This window comes from Propithecus coquereli, unplaced genomic scaffold, assembly GCF_000956105.1.
Source record: "Propithecus coquereli isolate 6110/MARCELLA unplaced genomic scaffold, Pcoq_1.0 Scaffold163, whole genome shotgun sequence".
In the NCBI taxonomy this organism is placed as follows: Eukaryota; Metazoa; Chordata; class Mammalia; order Primates; family Indriidae; genus Propithecus; species Propithecus coquereli.
Window position 1 is genome coordinate 1,228,914 of NW_012140858.1, and position 22,725 is coordinate 1,251,638.

Below are 22,725 nucleotides of genomic sequence, written 5' to 3' on the forward strand. Positions count from 1 at the left end.
TGGCAGCTTTCATCTGATTCACAAGACAGTGTATGAACTAACAACCTCCCTCCACAAAAAAATTAAATACCACATGTGGTCACGGGACGTTCTTGCAACAATTATCATTCAAGCCATGGACTTTGTCTAAGGACACTGGAAGGATTATTCAAAGGGACCTCAGTATCTTAACGGGGTTCTTCCCTCATGATAGTTACCAATATGTCTGTACTATCAACTCACCTTTTCTTGCTCTGTAGCCCGGAGGCTCAAGTAATTGAGAACTTGGGGCTCCAATACACTTAAGGACTCCAACAAAGCTGGGATGAGTTTTGGTGCATGTGGTTTCAACATGGCTCCTGCACTTTTGCTGATCTTCACAAGGGTGTTAATGCTACAAACACACAGAACACAACTCCTGAGTCCTTTTAACAAAACTAAGAAGGCCTACAAATCTAACAATGAAGATGTTCTACAGTTTATTGCATTCGAGCACATACTCACATGCTTACAGAGCCTGGTCTGGGCACTATTTTTTTTTTTTTTTACTTTTTATTATAGACACTTCAAGCACATATGGAAATAGAACCATAAATGAAATTCTCTATTTTCTCCATCCAGTTCAACAATTAGCAACATTTGACCAATTTTATTTCATTTATACCTGCTCCATACATACAAGCACACTTTTTTCCCCCGCCATTGTATTATAGTCATGTGCCACACAGCAACATTTTGGCCAACAACAGACCACATGTACAATGGTGGTCCCCAAAGATTATAGAGGCATACCTTGGAGATACTATAGGTTTCATTTTGGCAAGTCACACAAATTTTTTTGTTTTTTCAGTGCATATAAAAGTTTTGTATACACCATCCTGTAGTCTACTAAGTGTGTAATAAATAGCATTATGTCTAAGAATAAAAAAAAGATACGTATCTTAATTTAAAAATATTTTAGGCCAGGCATGATGGCTCACTCCTGTAAGCCTCTCGGAGGCTGAGGTGGGAGGATCGCTTGAGCTCAGGCATTGAGATTAGCCTGAACAAGAGCAAGACCCCCTCTCTACTAAAACTAGAAAAATTAGTTGGGCGTCGTGGCACGCACCTGTAGTCCCAGCTACTCGGGAGGCTGAGGCAGGAGGATTGCTTGAGCCCAGGAGTTTGAGGTTGTAGTGAACTATGATGATGCCACTGCACTCTAGCTGGGGTAACAGAAACTCTGACTCAAGTTAAAACAACATACATTTTAATGCTAAAAAAAATGCTAATGATGATCTGAACCTTCAGCAAGTCATTATCTTTTTGCTGGTGGAAGGTCTTGCTTCAATGTTGATGGCTGCCGACTGATCAAGGTGGTGGATACTGAAGGTTGGGATGCCTGTGGCAATTTCTTAAAATAAGAAAGCAACGATGTTTGCCACATTAATGGACTCTTCTTTTTACCAAAGATTCTCTGTAGCAAGTGATGCAGTATGATACCATTTTACCCACTATAGAACGTCTTTCAAAATTGGAGTCGATCCTCTCATACCCTCCTGCTGCTTTATCGCTGTTTATGGAGTCCAAATGCTTTGTTGTCATTTCGAAAAAGTCACAGCATCTTCAACGAAAGTAAATTCCATCTCAAGAAATCACTTTCTTTGCTCATCCAAAAAAGCAACTCCTCATGCAATCAAGTTCTATCACTGACATTGCAGCAATTCAGTCACATCTTTGGGCTCCCCTTGCAATTCTAGTTCTCTGGCTAGTTCCACCAAATCTGCAGTTATGTACTTCTTCCACTAAAGTCTTGAGCTCCTCAAAGTCATCCATGAGGGCTGGAATCAACTTCTTCCCAATTCCTGTTAATGTTGATATTTTGACCTCCTCCCATGAATCAGGAATGTTCTTAATGGCATTTAGAATGTTGAATCCTTTCCAGAAGGTTTTCAACTGACTTTGCACAGATCCGTCAGAGGAATCACTATCTATAGCAGCTCTAGCCTTACAAAATGTACTTCTTATATAATAAGACTTGAAAGTCAAAATGACTCCTTGATCCATAGGCTGCAGAATGGATGCTGCATTAACAGGCAGGAAAACAACATTCTTCTTCTTGTACATCCCCAACAGAGCTCTTGCATGAGCAGGTGTACTGTTAACAAGTATTAATATTCTGAAAGAAATCTTTTTTTCTGAGCAGTAGTTTCAACAATGGGCTTAAAATATTCAGTAAACCATGATATAAACAGATGTGCTGTCATCTGGGCTTTGTTGTTCCATCTATAGAGCAGAGGTAGAGTAGATTTAGCACAATTCTTAAAGGCCCTAGGATTTTCAGAATGGCAAATGAGCACTGGCTTCAACCTAAAGTAACCAGCTACATTAGCCGTCCTCTGGAGATTTGAAGCCAGGCACTGACTTCTCTCTAGCTACGAAAGTCCTAGACAGCATCTCTTTCAAAATAAGGCTGTTTCATCTACATGTAAAATCTTCTCAGTGTAGCTATCTTCATCAATTATCTTGCTAGACCTTCTGGATGACTTGCTGTAGCTTCTACAATAGGACTTGCTGTTTCACCTTGCACTTTTATGTTATGGTGATGGTTTCTTTCCTTAAAACCTCATTAACCAACCTCTACTAGCTTCAAACCTTTCTTCTGCAGCTTCAACATCTCTCTCAGCCTTCACAAAATTAAAGACAGGGCTTGCTCTGGATTATGGTTTGGCTTAAGGAAATGTTGTGCTGGCTGATCTTTTATCCAGACCACTAAAACTTTCTCCATGTCAGCAATAAGGCTGTTTCACTTTCTTATCATTCATCTGTTCACTTGAGTAGCACTTTTAGCTTCCTTCAAGAACTTTTCCTTTGCATTCACAACTTGGCTAGCTGTTTTGCACAAGAGGCCTAGTTTTTAGCCTACTCTGGCTTTTGACATGCCTTCCTCACTAAGCTTAATCATTTCTTGCTTTGATTTAAAGTAAAAGACATGCGACTCTTCCTTTCACCTGGACACTTAGAAGCCACTATAAGGTTATTAACTGGCCTCATTTCAATACTGCATGTCTCAGGGAACAGGGACGACCAAGGACAGAGAGAGAGATGGGAGAACGGTTAGATGGTGGAGTCGTCAGAACACACACATTAATCAATCAAGTTTGCCGTCATATAGGTGCAGTTTATGGCACCACAATATGTTACAATAGTAACATCAAAGATCACTGATCACAGATCACCGTAACAGATATAATAATGAAAAAGTCTGAAATATTGCCAAGAATTACCAAAATGTGACAAAAAGAGACAAAGTGAGCACATGTTGTTGGTAAAATTGCACAGTTAGACTTGCTTAACACAGGGTTGCCACGAACCTTCAAACTATAAAAATGCACCAACTGCAAAGCACAATAAAGTATGCCTAAATGGAGCTGAAAGATTCTTATCACCTAGTGACATCATAGCCACTGTAACATCATAGCACAATGCATTACCTTTTCTACATTTAGATATGTTCAGATACACAAATACTTACCACTGTGTTACAACTGCCTACAGTAGTCAGTACAGTAACATGTTGTACAGGTTTGCAGCCTAGGAGCAACAGGCTATACCATCTAGCCTAGGTGTGTAGTAGGCTATACCATCTACGTCTGTGTAAATACCATCTACGATGTTCACACAATGACATCATCTAACACATTTCTAAGAACATATCCCTGTCATTAAGTGACACATGACTGTATTTGGAAGCAACCCATAACTACATTTCACTATGTACCTCTAAGAGACAAAAACTCTTATTATACTATTTTCACACACTTTAAAAATATTTTTAATATCCAATGCCCAATTTCCCTTGTTTCATAAATTTCTTAAAGAGTTGGTTTGTTTGAATCAGAACCCAGAGAGTTCACCCATACATTACAATTTACTGCATTTCTTAAATCTTTAACAGTCCCCATCCTTCTCTTTTTTTTACTTATTTGTCCTCATTGATTGGATTCCAGTCATGTCATTTAACATGTTCCCCTGTCCCCTGTATAGATCCAAGGCTAAATCGAGTTCAGTTTCAATTTTTTTAAAAAAACAAGAATCCTTCATAAGCAGTGCCGTATGTGTCCTAGTCCATCACATCAGGATGCATGTAACGTCTGGCTGTCTCTCTGTGTGGTCAGGAGTGAACCACGGCTTCAGGTTTGGGTGGTGTGAACCATTACAAAGTTCCCACCAGCCATTCACCAGTGGATTTAGGGGTAACTAATGATCACTACTTAGATTATTTTGCTGAGGACAATAAAAGTGATATCCTAATCATATCCTGCCTTTGCATTTGTTAATGAGTTCTTCCAAAAAGAATCTTCCCTAATCAACTACCTAGCTACCATGAAATACTGTTAATATTATTACTTTGTTCTAGTTTTAAGAGTGAAATAAAAATGGAACAGATAAAGTTCCTAGATAGCATTCTAGTTTAGAAACAAAAAAGCACACAAACTAGAATTTGTGTGTTTTGATTTTAACTTAAAATAGCCACATATATCTAAAAGTATACATATATTTTTTGAATATTTCATTGTTGCAGATGGTATCTTATCTTAAATACAGTAATCTGTGAAATAGTATTACTAAGTGTTATAACCAGCAAGCAAGCTCCTAAGGATCTGTGGCATAAGAAAATGTGCTGCTGGAAGAAGCAGCTGATGACAACAGAGTAACACAATGAACTCAGAATGCTGGGCAAAAACAAGGTCCCATGAGGATGTTTCTGCAAAAACATTCTGACTCACAGCTTTTTACAGATGACCCCAAGGTCACCTCAACGGATTCTCCTCAACTTCTTTCTCTATATTTTCAAGAATCCAACCTTGAAGAAAACACAGTTTCTCCTCAATGGCTAGGAACTGAGCAAATTCAATACATTCATTTTATCAACTGATCCACACCTGAGGGCTCGAACTTCCGTCACAGGACTCATCATTCCTTTGTCCAGAAGGCAAGGCAGAAGGACAGCGATGGTTCTCTGGCCGGCTGCTCCTTTGGCAGGGTCACACATTTTCACACAAACCTCACATACAAAGAGCATGGACATTAGTGAAACTGACCTCTCATCCAATAAAGCACTCATCTGACAAAAGACTTTCTACTTCACATATCCATAGAAAAGAGTAAGTGACCCTATTTCCTATGACACTATAGGGAGAGACAGGAATGCGACCTGGGATTAAGTCCTAGGTCTGCCAATAACTAAATAGAAAATTTGGAGTAAATAGGCATTTGACTCTCTAAGCTTTGGTCTTCTAATTTTTGAAACATAGAACAAAACAGTTGAAGATGAAATGTGAAAACGTGTAAGCACTTTAAAGAAGGTTTAAAATATCATCATCATCATCAACAACAATTTGGCGTTGCAGCACAATATAGTGGTCAAGAACAACCTGGAATGAGAAACATCTGGATTTAAAACCTAGTTTTACTAACAACAATGTGACCTATGGCAAGGTTTGTGCAACTAGAATGTAAAAGTCCTTGGTATATCACAAAATCAAGTTCAACTGTGAGACTAATTTTGAAAAGCTTGCCAACCTCATAGACAGGAAAGGCAGATTTATACAGAAACACAGCAATAGTAAGAGAAAAGGCAGATGTTTCTTGATCTAAGTGAATAATGTGCTCCTTAGGGTCAAGTGAATGTTTCATGTTAAGTTCACCATTTAAAGAGACAAGAGGTATACTCTGTTAGAGACACGAGCATTCCAGTGTTACGGCACCCACTTTCTCATTCATTGTAAGAGTAGTGAACCATAACATGAAGGCAATTACACTGCAACTAAATGTCATTTCATATGACAAAAAATAAATCATTATTGTCATGCTCACATAGAAACCAGCCCCACTCCACCCCCAAATGAAAGACAGGAGTTTTCACCTTGCTCAGAGTTTTCAGAGCTAGTTCTGCTGCTTTTCGTACAGATTCCTAAAAATGAGAAAAGTGTGACATCATACAAGTTAGAGAGTTTCATTATCATCTACCCTACAATTTGTAATTTAACTGCCTCAGACCCTACATAGAATAGTTAAAAATCAACGTTTAATGTCAGCTTGAAAAAAAATGTCTCATTAGGTTCTCTGCCCATTAAGGAACATGCTACAATGCCATATTATTAATTTTTAAACATTAGGTATAACCTATTTGACCTTACAAAAATTTGGCTATTTAGTTTCAAACAGCTTGCCAACCTCATAGACATGAAAGGTAGATTTACATATAAACATAGGAACAATAAGAGAAAAGACAGATGTTGCTTGATCTGAGTAATGTGCTCTTCAGGGTCAATGAAAGCTTTAATGTTAAGTTCATCATTTAAAGAGTCCAGAGGTACATTAAGTATAACACTTCAGAAACTAAATGTATTATAAAAGCAAATATATAAAGATGTGAGGATTATGAAAGACTTAAAAATCTCTAGTGGATAAAGCAAAAAGAAAGGCAAAAGTGATGGCCTAATATAATGGTAAGATATCAAAATACCTGTAATTTAGATTGCCCAGGAAAAATTCAAAAGAATTGGTCACATTTTTTGGGAACGACTAATCCAATTTATGAAACTGATTAAAGGAGAAATACTATGTATTTTTTCAAAACTGTTATTTGTCCCTAATCCTATATCATCATGAGATCACTACTCAAAGAAAGTCAGGCTGTGGCCACTTTTTTTCTAATTCAATTCAATTTAGATCTAAGGATACTCAACCCCTCACCCTCACAGACATATTAAGACTGAAACTTTGAGGGGAAACTCTTAAAATAGTCTGGATATGGGATTTTGACACGTATAACATATATATTTTAACAATTCCAGTTTAAGTTATTCTATAAATAAATAAAGATTTATTTCTATAATACCTTGATATCATCTTGCACTCTAAAAAGTGTTTCCCAAATTTCTGGAAGTTTATCAATGATGTCATCTAAGGGTCTTCCTCTCAATAAATCATTCAAAGCTAAACAGCTGAAAATAAACAATTTGCTTTCAAATGATCAAGAAAGCTCAATATTTTACTAAGAAACATTTACAGCAAATAAGAATATAGATTCCACCTACAAGTCTAGTCCTAACCCCTCCCTCCGACCCTAAGGCAGTAATGATTGTTCTCTTGGTGCCTCAAATATACCACATACGTATGGCATTTACAACCATCAAATGTTTGCTTCTCACAACTATAATACAATCCCTTTGAGATGATATTTTACTTCAACAGTATACTCCCAGGGCCTAGTACATTGCCATGCACATATTAGGAACAGATTAAATATAATTTGTATATATAAATAAATGCTATACTACAAAGTCATAACAGTATGTAAATATATCTTGGTGTCAACCAATTTAACAAGTAATCTTCAGCTTCTTTTATTTCATACTTATATAAACTAAGACAACTTAGGAAAACCATTGACCAGAGTTTAAATAATGAAAAATAACTGTCTAATTTAGGCAACTAGGAATATGCTTTTTAGTAGTTTTAATTTATTCCTTTTGTACAAAGTATAAAATTTGCAAATTTGAAGGAAAAAAATTCAATTTGATTTGACAAGTCTTATATCCCCCAAAATAGTACCTGGATTCTCGAACTCGCCACATATTGCTTGTAAGGTTCTTCACCAAATCTTCAAGAATTTCTTTCAAATATTTATCCACCTAACGAAAGCAAAAAGATAAAATTAAAAATGCAAAATCGATCAATAATCAAATTATTCGCCTCTTAACCACAATGACCATGTTTCTGAATTTAACAATCTAAGTGTCTCTCTTGGGCCTCTCAGCCCACAAATCTCTCCCCACCTTGGTTGCCATAAACTGCCAGAATGATCATTCTAAAATGCACACTTGATACTCTTATTTTCCTCAGTGCCTGAGAATAAAGCCCAATCACCTGGGCATCACACAAAGCCTGCTGTGACTCATCTGCCCCAAAGGTACCATGTTCGGTCTTACCTCCATTCCTTGGCACATACTATTAATACCTCTACCCACAATACCCTTCCATGTCCTACTTGGTTGGTTGTCCCTCAAGATTCAAATTAGCCATCCCTTTCTCTAAGAAGACTGGCCCGGGTACTCTCCTCTGTGTTCCCATAGCACCTTTTGACGATGCATCATACCAGACCGTACAATAACTGCACTGCTCCACTACACTGGAGACCTCGAGGACAGGGACTGGGTCTCACTCATCTTTGTATCCTCAAGCCTTACACAGTGTCTGGCCCATGATTGTTCATAATGAAAGATGAGTTTTATCTTTTAAGCCTCTGTTCTGTTTTGATATACACTTACCAACTTGCTCAGTAACAACAAACTGATGGTAGACTCAGTTTTTACAATGATTGAGAGACCCTCAGAACTTACGGCTTTTCTACTTTCACTCTTATGGATAGCAGAGGTTTTGCTATTCTCACTTATATGCAAGAAAACCAAGACATAGAGGTAAATAACAAACTGATGTCTTCCTAAGTCTGCTTCGCTAAGCATCTTCCACAGGTGATCTCATCCACACCTGTGGTTCACAGAGATGACACTCACATCTTGAGAGCCTTAGGCTCTCTTGAGAGCCTTGAGAGCCTTAGATCTGTCCTGAACTCAGATCTACAAAGCCCACTGGCCTATTAAGTCTTAGCTGACACAGAGGTACTACATACCCTCCCAGAGCAAACAGAACTCACTGAGCCTTCAAAGCCGAACCCTCAAATACCGACCGCCACGAATAGGAACACACTCAACCTAGTACCAGACGAAAGGGGTATGAAAGGGCCACATCATGTGCAGGGACTTGTCAGAATTTATGGAATTTATTTAAAGTGAACTGTGAAGCCATTGAAGGATTTTAACCCAAAATGGCACAATCTAATTTGCATTTTTAAAAAAAGCACTTTTGTAGCTATGCAGATAATTAAATGACAAAAGGCAAAGGGAAAGATGATGATGACCTGCTCATCAGGAAAGTATAAAGGAAGAAGAGAGTCCATTCACGGAATACTTTAGAAGCAAAATGTGCTACTGAATTCAGAATGTGCTACTGAATTCAATTGGGGTTAATGCTGAGATTAAGACAAAAATCAAAGATGACAACAAGTTCTCTGGCTTGGGTAAATGGGTGAACAGTGAGGAGAATAGGAGGAGATGGTTGTCTTTTAAGTTCTGTTCTGAAAATCTTAAGTTTATGGTACCTTGAAACAACATCCAAGTGAAGATGTCAAGCAGGCAGTTACATATGCAAGTCTGGAACGCAAGTCACATCTGGACCAGAAGTGTAAGACTGGGAACTATCACAATAAAGATGACATTTATATGCCCTGGAACTGTTACAGGGTCAACTGAGAGAGCAAAAGGTACTCAGAGGCAAGCTCTGAGAAATCTTAATATCCGCAAGTGCACAATGAACAGCCAAATTGATAGGGAACCAAGAGAGAAACAACACGGTAACTGCCTGCTTCCTTATCTCTCTCCCCAGCTAAGTGAATTCCTTGGAGGTGGGACTATGACCCACTGTCCAGTGCATCAACAGCACCTATCAGCATTCAGTATTCCATTTGTGTGAATGTTCTATCACTTCCTTAACCAACCACCCTGTGGACATTCAGACTGTTTCCATTTTGGAGATTTCCACAAATGTTACCATAGCATCTTTGATACTGTGAAAGAAGGAAGAAAGCATGGAATAAAAGAAAGTTATTTCTTTACACAAATAAGTATACAATGTAGAAAGGAAGAAGAGCACTGGATTTAAATCCTGTGCATGACCTTAGACAAGCTACAGCATTTTCCTAACACATGAATTCAGATACTTGCCGTGGATTTATCAGTGACCAATGCATTCCAAATACTTGTCATGGCCTGTCGAATGCCAAGGTTGGGATCAAACTGATAACGATAAAGTCGAGGAACTAACTGAGGCAGAAAAGGAGCCAGCTGTTCTCCAGCTCTGGTAGCAATTACGTTAAAACCAAAAGCAGCACCCTAAAGATAACAACAAGAAGACGAAGTGACTCACGTGCATCTGTTGTAGTAAAATATTAACATATTAAATATGTGAGGATCAGAAAACTTTCCCTCCCAAACTTGTCCCTAAAGACAGACTGATTTATTGGGTGTCCCAGCTTTACTGATCAATAACAGTTGCCATGTGGTGGCTTGTGTCTCTCTAATCAGACACAGACTTTTACAAAATGCACTGCATATCATTTGCCACTGTCTGTCAATGTAGTATGTTTGGTTTGCAGGGAAGTAAAAAATAAAAACTGTCCAGTGATAGTAACTTACCTTCCTAGAGTTCCACATTGCATGATGGTTAGCTAAATTCATAAATTTATACACCAGATCTGGCTGACTAAGATCACTTGCCAGAGAACAAAGCTCCTTGTAAGTAGAAAGACCCTGGCTTGGAAACAAAGAAAAAAAAGGATGCAATAATATATTTCTCTATCTCCAGCCTAATAAAAATTACATCATCAATATTACTAGGACATTTTAAATTACATTTTCACTCAATTTCTAATACTGAGTTATCTCGTCACCACAAAGGCAGAAAACCAGGTTGAGAAGAATATAAAAAGTCATCTAATTCAATTACCAACAATTCCTAAGCCCCTTTACACTGCTGCTGGTAAACAACCTAAATGCACCTGCGATTCCCATGAAGTGCAGCCCTCACCACCCTGGAAGGCGACTCAATAATTCTTCACTGTGCACAAATCTCTCACAATCACAAAAGAGCCATTTGAAGACATCTGTCTTCCCTGAGTCTTTTCTAGGCTAGACCACCCTAATTCTGGTAACTTCTTTGAGTCCTGTTAACTTTCCTCTGAACAAATAATATTTGCTCAAATATCATTTTGTGTTACTGTGACAAATGAGAACTTTTTTAAAAACTCAAGAGTGTACAAGAAGAGTCAGTGGAATGAAAACTTTGATGTGAAAACAGTGAGCTATGGGAGAAGATCAAGGACAGAACAGACTACAGACAACACTGAAGCAGGGCTCTGCCAGACAGCACTGCACTGCCAACCTGATGATTCTTAGAGGAAATGCAACGATGTAACCACAATGGAATAATGATAAAATAAAGCTCAAGAAATTAATTTAAAATGCTAAATTAGTGGACTCTCAGATGCAGAGCTGCTCCTACCAAAAAACTAGGGGTGGGTGCCAAGCTACGCTTCCAGATGCCCCCCAGGACTCAGCTGCCTGAAAGCTGACAGGTCTCAGCCTAGTCAATCTCCCACAACTGTCCTCAGAGCCCAGGGTCATAGCCTCCCACGCAGCAGCCACCACCAACAGCTAGTCACTGAGGGAGGGTGTGGGGAGGGGACATAAAGGCCCAGGCTCCATGTTCAAAGCAGGACAACTCTCAGGGGCCATCCCCTGCCAGCTCAGAGTTCCTTGAGAGGTCAGGATCCACTAAAGTGATGGCAGTAGTTCTGCCCCTCCCTTAGTCACTGGCCCTAGCCTGCTTCCCCACTCCCCACAAGGGTGATCCAGAGGCGCTCCTTAATAAATTTCCAGCATACAAATCTCCTTCTCAGAGTTTATTTCCCAGGAAACTCAATCTAAGACTTTTTTCAAATCTAAGGCTTTTTCCATAGAAGTTTTCTTCTTCTACCAACATACAACATTTCCTAAAACTTCATGACTGTTCTATTTATCAGGCTTAAAATATATACATATATATACACATACACACACACACACACACACACATATATTTAAAGATGTTTACATTATCTGATCGATGGATTTGGCATACTTACCCATCTGGTGTTTTACCAAGGCTCCCCCCTTGAAATACCACTGTCTCTCCAGAAACTTCATGTTTAACTCTAAGCCAAAAAAACAAGAATTTAAATTAGCCTCAAACTTTTCATATCAGCATCCAACTAATGGATACAATTCATTTGCAAACTGATAAAACTGAACTCCCTACCAAATGTCTACTGTGCAAGATATAAAAGTCAACTATTCCTTTTCAGGCTAGGAATTTTGTAAAGTGAGATCTAGAATGAACAAATTAATAGATGTAAAAGACATCCCATATAAAGTTACACTGAATTAAATGTCACAAATTAAAAACTATCCTTCCTACAAGGAAGGCAACGTAAAGCAGCAAACAACCAATTATAAGAATGATTTCCCCTCACATACTTTTCACAGACTAGACCAGGAATAATATGCAAGCTTCTTCTCCACATGTTAATTTTCATTTAGCCAACAGTATTTGTGGTATATTTCTAATCCAATGCATTAATAGTCCTAGTACCATTCAATTTTCAAAGTGTGACCTATTGGCATCTCTCTAAAGTGAACAGTGTACACTGGGATAATAAACTCCTAGTCACAGCATAACAATCACTAACTTGCAATTTTAAAAAGGCATAATAAATAGAAAAATGAAAAGCTAAATTTTCCTTCTTCCATAGCATATTCTCGATATATGCATATACTGGCTCTATGTGTTCAAATCTAAAATTTTCAAGTTCATTTATGTAACAAAAGAAAAAAATAAAACTTTCAAGTTCACCATACCTTTTACCAGTCATAAGTGTCTCAACAAGTGTAGAAACCAATTCTTGTTGATCTTGTTCATTGCCTAGTTCATAAACCAACCCAAGGCCTTTTGAGGCAACATCTTGGCTAAGCTCTACAAAAACAGTCAGACAAAATTATAATACTTTAATGAAAATTTGTCTACTGGCTAGCAATTCAAAATTTTTTAAAAGTTGTGTTAACATTAACTTAAAAGGATATATCAAAGATATAAAAACAGAATCAATCTGCCTATTTTGTTAGAAACATACGAAATCATCTCAGTGAACATGACACCATACAAGTCACTGTAAATGAGAACTACATCCACGGAAGATCCAATTCACAAACCAAGACAACACTGATGGAGCTATACAGTGTCCCTGAACAGTGCACAGTGACAGAATATCCATGGACTATCAGTCATACACAGAGATAAAATAGCCTCACAGGATTTCAATATACCCACACCTGATTTTTCAAAAATGAAAAGTCAATATAAGACAAGTTGGGAAACAAAGCTACTATTTAAATATCTAAATATATACATCCACTGTCTCCTAGCTTAAATCGGAGAGGAAAAGTAATCAGACATAGAAGAAAGTTATTACTTAGTAGAGATATTAATGTTAAAGAAGGCCTCAGCTCCATTTTAAACACAAAAGTAAAGAAAATGTTCTAATTTATAAATAAATAAGAATTTGAGTTTCCTATACCCTAACCAGAAATTGTTTGTTTTTTAGCCACTAACATAATGCTTACCCTTAACATTAATAAACAAGGTTTAATTTTTTAATCACATAGCTCAAGAGTTTTATTTTCACTAATCCAGACTTTTTGAAATTTAAAATACAAGTTTAATAAAGTTTAGAAATCAAATATTTGTCAACAACGTACCATCATTTTCTGACAGAACTGAAACAAACGCACTTTGAATTTCTTTTAGATGAGACTGAAAGAAGAAAAGAGGCATTAGAATACTGAAACTCTCCCTCTTTGGAAAAGAATCTCACTCTCAGGGTGTCAGACTCTTAACGTCTTATGATTCAAGGCAGTCACACACAGTGTTGTGCTCTCAGCTTTACAAGTGGTCCAAATTACCTGAAGTTGTACCACTAACAGGTACTCAACGCATGCAAGCTGACCTCTGCCCCAGTCTGAGCCTCCCCATGCTTAGCAATTCTGACTTTATACCTTCAAGTTTGGAATCATCTTACAGCCAATATATATCAGGCCATCATCCCTCATCCCTTCATGTTCAAAATATCCGCTATCGGTTAATGACTCTCACCTTCGTATGCTTTCCTACCTACCTTTCACTTATAAAAAGTGTGGTTTCCAACAGAGCTGATCACATACATAGCATGGCTTACCTTCACTTCTTTGTGGGTACTTAGCTTCCTCACAAGGGAAAGGAGCCAGATGCAGGCCGCTTGTCTCACGTGTGGGTTGGGACTGATGATATGTTTATTTAAAATTACATCCAACACCCATGGAACCACATCATTCACTTTGGCTCCTGAGGAAAAGCAAAGAAACAATAAAAAATAATTCAATATAGTTTCCTGAAAAGATTAAATTTAAACCACCGTTGACTCAATACAACAATCCTATAAACATGCTAAAATCCCAATGACTAAGGTGTTTAAATAAGTTGCTACAGGAATCAATAATGGTTCGCTATGGAACCCAGTATAAGCTAAACAACCTGTCAAAGGTACTCAGGTAACTTTAGTTCCCCAGAATGAAAAATCATCCCCACTGTCTCTAGGCTCTGCGATTTTTCTTTCTCTACTAGATCCTTGTCATCTTCCATCTAAAAACTAACAAACCTCTTTTGACTTCACTTTCTTCAGCTGCCATAGTTTTTTCTCCTTTCCTTTATTACTTCAGAGTTACTCATCCTCAACGCTACTGCCATTTTTGGCTGGGTAACTGTTTGCTGCGGAGAGCTGTCCTGTACCCTGTAGGGTTGTCTGGCAGCACCCATCGCCTCCGCTCAATGGAGACCAGTAGCACCCACTCTCCCCTGTGTCCAGACATTACCAAATGTCCCCTGTGGAGCAAAAATCTCATTCCTCCAGTCAAGAAGCACTGCTTTACATTAAAACTCTTCAAAATAGTTGTCTATACTCATGGGTCAAACTTTTCTCTCCTCTTACGTTTTCTTGAGCCCACTCCAAATCAGCCTTTTAACTTTTCTTCTCCACAAAAATTACTCATAAAAGTCACCAATTACCTTCCTGTCACTAAATCCAACTATCACTTCTCAACCCTCACCTTAATTGACCTGTTAGCAGGATATGACACAGCTGACTTCCCCACACCCATCCCCCCTTCACAGCTCCTCACTCATCCCATTACTCTAGTTCTCAGAATCAGGCAGAACCCCTTCTTTTATTTTCCTCTAACCACAACTCTAGCCGCCTGCAGTTCTGCTATCTGGGCGACTACAATTACCAAATTAACAAGCCCTTATTAGAGTCCCACAGTGTGCCAGGCGTTACATGCTAGAGATATGAAGATGTCTAAGACCCAGGCCCTAACTGGCTTATAATAAACTAGAACAAATAAGAACATTCAAAAAGTTGAGTAGCACTCAGATGAGAATGACATATAGAACACGTATGATCAAAATTCAGGTCAAACATTCATCAATATTTTGTTTTCCTGTCCCTAAACAGACAAAAACAGGAGAACCTCACCATTTAATGGACAATTTGAGATTCTTTTGAATGAGTAAAACTACACAGGACCCAGTCTTCCAAGGAGAGTCTGAGGCAACAGAGAGAAGTCCAGAAGTATAAAGTCTGGTATAGATACCTCTCTATTAACCTTTACTTGCATAAGTCACTATGTAAAAACCCAGACTCAGAAACATGCCTCTCATAGAAAATCCACTCCTCTGTGTGAGCCCTCACTCCACTGAGCCTCCATTATCACCTCTCACATGAATCTGACAGTTTCTACTTCAGGTTTGGTTGTCTTCTTGTTAACAATACCCTGTGCCTTGAGTATCTTCTTCCTTCTATGTAAATTTCTCCTTGCCTTGCTCCGTAAGTGTTCAAAGAAAAGCCTCAAAGAACTGACTCTAATTCAGCTTCCATCAATCCACAATTCTTCTAAATAGAGTGCAAGCAAAAGTGTGTTTTTCTATTTCCTTTAAATCTCTTTATGGTGGCTAATTAAATATGTGAACACATTACTGCAGAGTGAAATGTTAACTATAACACTAAGTGTAATAACTAAATTAATGTATTCATGATGGAATACAATTCACAATGGAATCGTTACCATGAGAACACTAATTTCTTATTTCCTCAACTGAGAAAATACATATAAAAACTTGGAGATTTTTCCTTTTGAAGATTTTTTTTAAATTCTGGTTCAAACACTGAAATATATTTTCAATTTCAAATTCAAATCAAAGCACAACATATTTGAAATCATAATATCTGTAACATATAGTCAGAAACCACGTGCTCCTTCAACTATGTAGTCCTAAAAGCCAGTGCATCTGAACACTGGCAGAAGGCACTGAAGCTTAATAATGTACTAAAGGATTAGGGGACACACAATTTGGAAACTGCTATACCTTGAATTCTGAAACTGGCTAAATACAACAATCCTCATGAGAAGAGCACAAGCTGGAAGGTAATCCAAAGCTAACTCCTCTGCCTGCTTGCCAAAGGACAGAAAAAGTTCTCATTAATTTCACGTTCACGCTTCTTTAGTCAATTATTTTTCTTGACTGAACCAAATTGGTAGGATGGATGTAAATATTTGAAAAAGAGCAATGTTTAGTTTTGGGGGTTTTTTTGCTTCAAGTGTGATAAAGAGAACAGAAAAAGGTTACTTGACAATTATAAATCAATTAGCCAAATATTTGGTACCAGCAGGAGGAGTATATTCTTCTTCAGTCACTAGCCAGGCATCTCGGGCAGCCACGGAACTAGTTCCTATTGCAGCGCTGGTAATGGCTTCACCAATAGTGAACTGAAGTTCTATCTGCTTGGCCTACAACGAAGGAAGCAAAAGCCATGAATACGAAAACATTTCCCAAAAACATCCATTTCTACAGAAAGGCTGCTTGATAGCTTGTTTCTGAGCACACTTTGTTTTCTACTCTTTTGCCCAGCTTGCTTTCAGCTAACTCAATGGTTCAACAGGGGGGTAGGGTGAGGGAATGGAGAATGCAAGAATGACTTGAAGATCTTTTTCCAAGTCTGTGCTGCCCTCCTTACCCTCAGCAGAGAACCACTAAGCAGTGATTTTTAATCTTTGGAAGCACAACACGGTTCTCTCAGGAAGACACGGCATCCCGTTTTTAAAGACACACAGATCTCAGTGTAAATTCTAGCTCTGTCTCTCACCAGCTACATACCCTTATTTAAACTTCTCTGAACCTCAACAATTTCATAAAATCAACATAATACCATCACCCAAATCATCAGGCTGAAGATTAAATAAGGTTAACGTACACAAAACTTATATACCGTATGCCTGATTGTAGTACCTGCACAATATTAGCTATTATAATTTATTAAACTTTATTTACACCTATTTTAACTCTTTACACTCTTAAATTACATGATATCTCCAAGTTACTTGCAAAGGGTTCAGGAAAAAAATAGAGAATAATAAAGCGAATGTAGAACATTAAAATTTGATAAATCTGGATAAAGGGTATATAGAAGTTCTTTATACTATTCTTACAACTTGACTATAAGTTCGAAATTGTCTCAAAAGTCAGACATTAAAACATTTTATACAGTACAAACTCAAATGTTTTAAAATTTGATTTACAAATTTTGACATGCTTCACAAGTATGAGTCACTGACCCACCCTGGAACTGGACCTGCCTTGGTTTATTTTGGTATTTTTTTGTTTACTGTGAATTGGAAGAAATCTAAGAATAGGAGGAATGAGAAACTATTGAAGAACAGACGGCATATGAGGGATATGGGAATAGTGACTCCACAAAAGCATACAGTTGACAGTCCTGTGCTCAATCAACTAAATGCTCCAGACTTGATGGGTGTCAAGTGTTAACACCACATGCTTCCCAGTCTGAGGAAAAAGAATTTAAGGGCTGTAGTCCTACAGCTTCCCTGGTCAAAAGCTTCTCTTGGCAACTTCGAGCTGAGAAAAGGTATTTCAACACAAAGCATCCTTATTAGGGATTCATGTTATGTGCCTGTTTTGCCTATATTTCCTATAGCTAATCACAACATTAAAAATAAAAACAAAACTCCACAACTACATTTATGGATCATATTTAGACTTTGCTTTAAATATTCCAGAAATAAAGAGGGGGTTCAGGGAGTCAAATAAATGAAATAAGAACAGGCACATAGATTTTTTTTTTCCATACTAAAAAGTTAAAAGAGGGAGAAGGAGGCGGAACAAGATGGCCAAGCAGAACCCTCCAGGGATCACCACCCCCTCCCTTATAGAAACATCAAACTGAACAACTATCCACAAAAGAAAACATCCTCTGAAGAGCTAAAAAATCAGGTGAGAGATCACAGTACCTGGTTTTAGTGTAACAATAAGAACATGGTTTTAGCATAATAACAAGAATGGGGTAGGAAAGACATTGACTATACCACCCCTCCCCCAATCCCAGGTAGCACAGCCCAGAGAGAATCTGTGTGCATGGGGGAGGGAGAGTAAAGTGAGTGTGGGACTTCACATTGGAACTCAATGCCACCCTGTCACAGCGGGGCATAGCACAAGGCAAAAATGTTACCACTGTCCAAAGAGGGAGCATTTATTTAGACCAGCCCTAGGCCAGAGGGGAATCCACTGTCACAGTGGGATAAACCTGATCCCACCAGCTTTATCACCTGCTGACTAAAGTGGTCTCCTGCCTTGCATAAACATCGGTGGCAATCCAGCAGTAGGTGCTGCAAGCCTTGGGTGATCCACAGGCCTGTGCTGGCCTTGGGGGCCATAGGCTTTGGGTGCAACCAAGCAGCACAGTACCAATGGTGGAGGCCATAGGAATGTCCACATCACCCCTCCCCTAACTCCAGGCAGCCCAGCACCAAGAGACTCTTTCCTCCTGGAGCAAAGAGAGGTAAGAGAGCAAGGGACTTTGTCTGGGAACCCAGAAAATTCTTCCTTATCTTCCCTAAGTCCATCAGGGATGGGTACCAAAAAGTCTGTGAGAGTTGCAGCATACCTAGGCTTAGGGTGCCTTCTAGTGCTGAGATGGCTATAGGGACCACACGCTTAGGGAACTCAGTGAATTCCCCTTTGAATTCTTGAAAGGTCCTCTGAAGAAGGACAAGTACAAACAAGGCCAGACTCTGAAGATGGGAAGAAATACCTAACTCTTCAATACCCAGACATCAACGAAACTCACAAGCATCAAGAACATTTAAGAAAATATGACCTAACCAATCAGACTAAATTAGGCACCAGTAACCAACCCTGGAATGATGCAGATATGTAATCTCTCAGACAGAGAATTAAAAATAGCCTTCTAAGGCAGCTCAATGAATTTCAAGAAATGGGATTACATCAAACTAAAAAGCTTCTGCACAGCAAAGGAAACATTCAACAGAGCGAAGAGACAACTTGCAGAACAGGAGAAAATATTTACAAACTATCCAAATGACAAGGGATCAATAACTAGAATAAAGAAGGAACTCAATTCAATAGCAAAAAAGCAATTAATCCAATTTAAAATGAGCAAAAGATCCAAATAGACATTTCTCAAAGAAGATATACAAACGGCTAATAGGTAGATGAAAAATTGCTCAACATCACTAATCATCAGAGAAATGCAAATCAAAACTACAATGAGATATTATCTCACCCCAGTTAAAATGGCTATTATCAAAAAGACAGAAAATAACAGATACTGGCAAGGATACGAAGAAAGGGGAATGCTTGTATGCAGTTGCTGGGAATATAAACTTGTAAAGCCACTATGGAAAACAGTATGGAGGTTTCTCAAAAATTAAAATAGGACTACCATATAATACAGCAATCCTAGTGCTGGCTATATACATCCAAAAGAAAGGAAATAAGTTTATCGAAGAGATATCTACACTCCCATGTTTATTACAGCACTATTCATGATATCTACATCAAGACATGGAATCAACCTAAGTGTCCACCAACAGATGAATAAATACAAGTCTGTGGTATACATACACAATGGAATAATATTCAACCATAGAAAGAATGAAATCCTGTCACTTACAACAACATGGAGGGAACTGGAGGACATACTAACTGAAACAAGCCAGGCACAGAAAGACAAATATCACATGTTCTCACTCATACGAAGGAGCTAAAAAAATTGATCTCATGGAGACAGTGAATAAAACGGTGGTTACCAGAGGCTGAGAAGGGTAGTGGGGGAGGTGAAGGGGGAAGGGGATGAAGAAGGTTGGTTAATGGGTACGAAAATACACTTAGATAAAAGGAATAAGTTCTAGTGTTTGGCAGCAGAATAGGGTGACTATATTTAACAACAATTTATAATATATTTCAAAATAGCTAGAAGATTTGGAATGCTTCCAACACAAAGAAATGATAAATGTTTGAGGTGAGAAATACCCCCATTACCCTATTTGACCATTATACTCTATACACTTGTATCAAAATATCACACATACCCTATAAATATGTACAACTATTATACATCAATCAAAAAAATAAAAAGTTAAAAGAAACAAACTTTAGCAATTTGTTCTAGTTTACTGTGAAGATACTCCACTTCTGATTCATGCATTTTCATTCATTCTTATCACTTAATCTCTCCATCTTCTTTCTACATTTCTAGCTTTTTACGTATTTCTGTATTTCTAAACTCTAAAAACAATGGCATCAAAAGCAAGTTAAGAATCCAGAGAAGCCTTCATTTATTTTTAAAAAACTAGAAGAAATTCATCTCTCTCATGGATTTAAAAAAGAGAAAAGATGAAAAAGTAGACATCATAAGTTTATCTTCAAGTGGTTACCATGTCAGTGACATCCTGATATAGGGAGAATCTGATATAGGTATAATTCATCATCCAAAAAAATTCACTTTAAAAATACTGAATTAAGAATCCAGAGGCCTGAATTCTAACATCAGTTCTCTCACTCAGCTGCCTCAGCCCTGAGCCTCAACTCTCCTCTCTCTTCCCTCCCCATCCTTCAAGGGTTAGCAGCAAACTCTCCTTCAAAAAACCTGCATCAACTCTCCCTGGCAGAAATACATCCTCCCTCGTAATTCCACTGCCTTCTATGCAAATGTCCCTCCATTCAGTTACTTATTCTACCAATATTTACTGAGGTCCTACCATTACCAATCACACTGCTAGGCACCTGTTCTGTAACAGTGGGCTAAACAGACACTGCCCTCAGTCTAGTGGGAAATTAGAAACTGATCAATGTTGTGAAAAATAATGAGAGTCATGATAGCACAAATAACTAAAGAATCTACCCTAGTCTGAAGGGTTAGGGAAGCCTTCTCAAGGAGCACAGCAATCATCTGAGAAAGAAGGAAGCATGGGGCTTTCAAAAGCTCAGTGCAAAGAAGGCCAAAGAAACTGGTATACAAAAATGTGAGCGAATGTCAAGAATCAAGGCCACATTAGGCAGGGGCCAGATCAGGCCATGCTAAGACACTTACCACGCTGTGTTAGCACTGCCTACTTGCAGGTCTTCTCCACTACTCTGGGTATCTAGAGGACAGAGCTAAATCATCAGACTTGAGAGCAACTAGTATACCAGCACCCACTCCCCACATCTGGCTGATGGGGTAGGTTTCCCCTTCTACCCCTACTACACTGTGCTTTACGCAAAAATTATGAGAAACGGTCTTTTCTTCATAGGTGATTTAGTCAACACTATGCCCAGCACAGTGACAAGCCCGAAGCTGGCACTCAAAATTAAATATGTGGTGAATAAATGGGTAAAAGTTTAATTAAAAATCTTATAGCATGCAAAACTGCACCTAACAATGCCTTTGCTTGAATAATTGACAATCAGATAGCAATATAAATACCTCCACGGAATCCATCAGACCTTGCAAGAGGAGTTTCTGGTGAGGAAAATCTCCATCCCCAACTGGAAAATATCCCAGTGTCTGGATTGCTCGTTCTTTCATCTGGAAGAACACAGAATTTTTTCTTTTCTGTATATAAGAGCTTTACCACAGAACAGTGTTTCCGAAATGAGGTGACAGGGAGGGGCACTCTAACTAACACAGCCTTCATAAAGGCATCCAATTTCACAGAAGTATGTCTTTAAGACACTGGAGGCAAAAATACACAAAACTGAGTCCACTGAGGATCCACAGCTGCAAAGAAGAAAGAAGAAAGCCCACAACTAGGCTTAACCTTGAAACTATAACTATTAAAAATATGGGTTCTGGGCCCAGAGGATCTAGGACCAAATCACATCTTGACCATTTCAGTAGCCTTTACACGTGTACAACCTTAGGCAAGTTCCTTCACCTCTCTGTGACTCTATTTCCTCAGGTTATCTTAGATGACAACTGTGCCTACTTCACTAGCCCTTTTGCAAGATTCAATTAATTAATGCATGAAAAGTGCTTAGTATACTCACTGACACATTACAAGTACTTGCCAATGGTTGGCAATTATTAGTTAGTAATAACTAACAAAAACTACACTGTGTAATCTTCTCAAAAAGTTTTTAACAGTTGCTAGACCAAGAATAAGATTATCATGTTTATTAAGCTTGTGGAAAACTGATATTCCTGCTCATTAAACCATCTTATACCTTAACACTGAGGTGCTTTTGTCACAAAGAATATATTTTAAAGTCTATGAAAATATTTAACTAAAACTAAAAAACACAAATATCCTCTCCCTCAGATTACACACATTGCTTACTAATGCCAGTCTTCTTAAAAACAAACTGGTTTTTAGGAGATTAAGGTTTAGATTTGGTCTAAAATTATGAAAATTGTAAAACTACTTAATATTTTATTATTCACCTTTTGCAAGACAAAAAAGATTTCTTGATGAATTTAATACTTCATTCAAATCTTAATAAAGGCCTAAATTAGAATAACTGGTTCAAAAGATGCACACACGAAGGTTGTACACAAATCATCCCTAACTTAAAAGTAAACATTTAGACTTTCCTCTATAATTGAATCGTTCTTTTTGACATTAAATCCTTCTTCCAACTGTAATGCCATCTATCCTCATT

General features: G+C 38.1%; 1 protein-coding gene across 1 annotated transcript in view; it reads right to left on the minus strand.

The window, feature by feature from the left end:
• Positions 1-22,725, minus strand: part of KIAA0368 (KIAA0368 ortholog) — a 139,538-nt gene that overhangs the window by 16,299 nt on the left and 100,514 nt on the right. Inside the window, exons 21-33 of the mRNA XM_012641131.1 lie at positions 21,551-21,652; positions 16,433-16,556; positions 13,913-14,058; positions 13,437-13,491; positions 12,540-12,654; positions 11,768-11,836; positions 10,281-10,398; positions 9,810-9,977; positions 7,582-7,661; positions 6,866-6,971; positions 5,888-5,935; positions 4,905-5,026; positions 223-373 (exon numbers count right to left, since the gene is read on the minus strand). Coding sequence (XP_012496585.1) covers positions 223-373; positions 4,905-5,026; positions 5,888-5,935; positions 6,866-6,971; positions 7,582-7,661; positions 9,810-9,977; positions 10,281-10,398; positions 11,768-11,836; positions 12,540-12,654; positions 13,437-13,491; positions 13,913-14,058; positions 16,433-16,556; positions 21,551-21,652 — 1,404 coding nt within the window. The remainder of the gene's footprint in view (positions 1-222; positions 374-4,904; positions 5,027-5,887; positions 5,936-6,865; positions 6,972-7,581; positions 7,662-9,809; positions 9,978-10,280; positions 10,399-11,767; positions 11,837-12,539; positions 12,655-13,436; positions 13,492-13,912; positions 14,059-16,432; positions 16,557-21,550; positions 21,653-22,725) is intronic.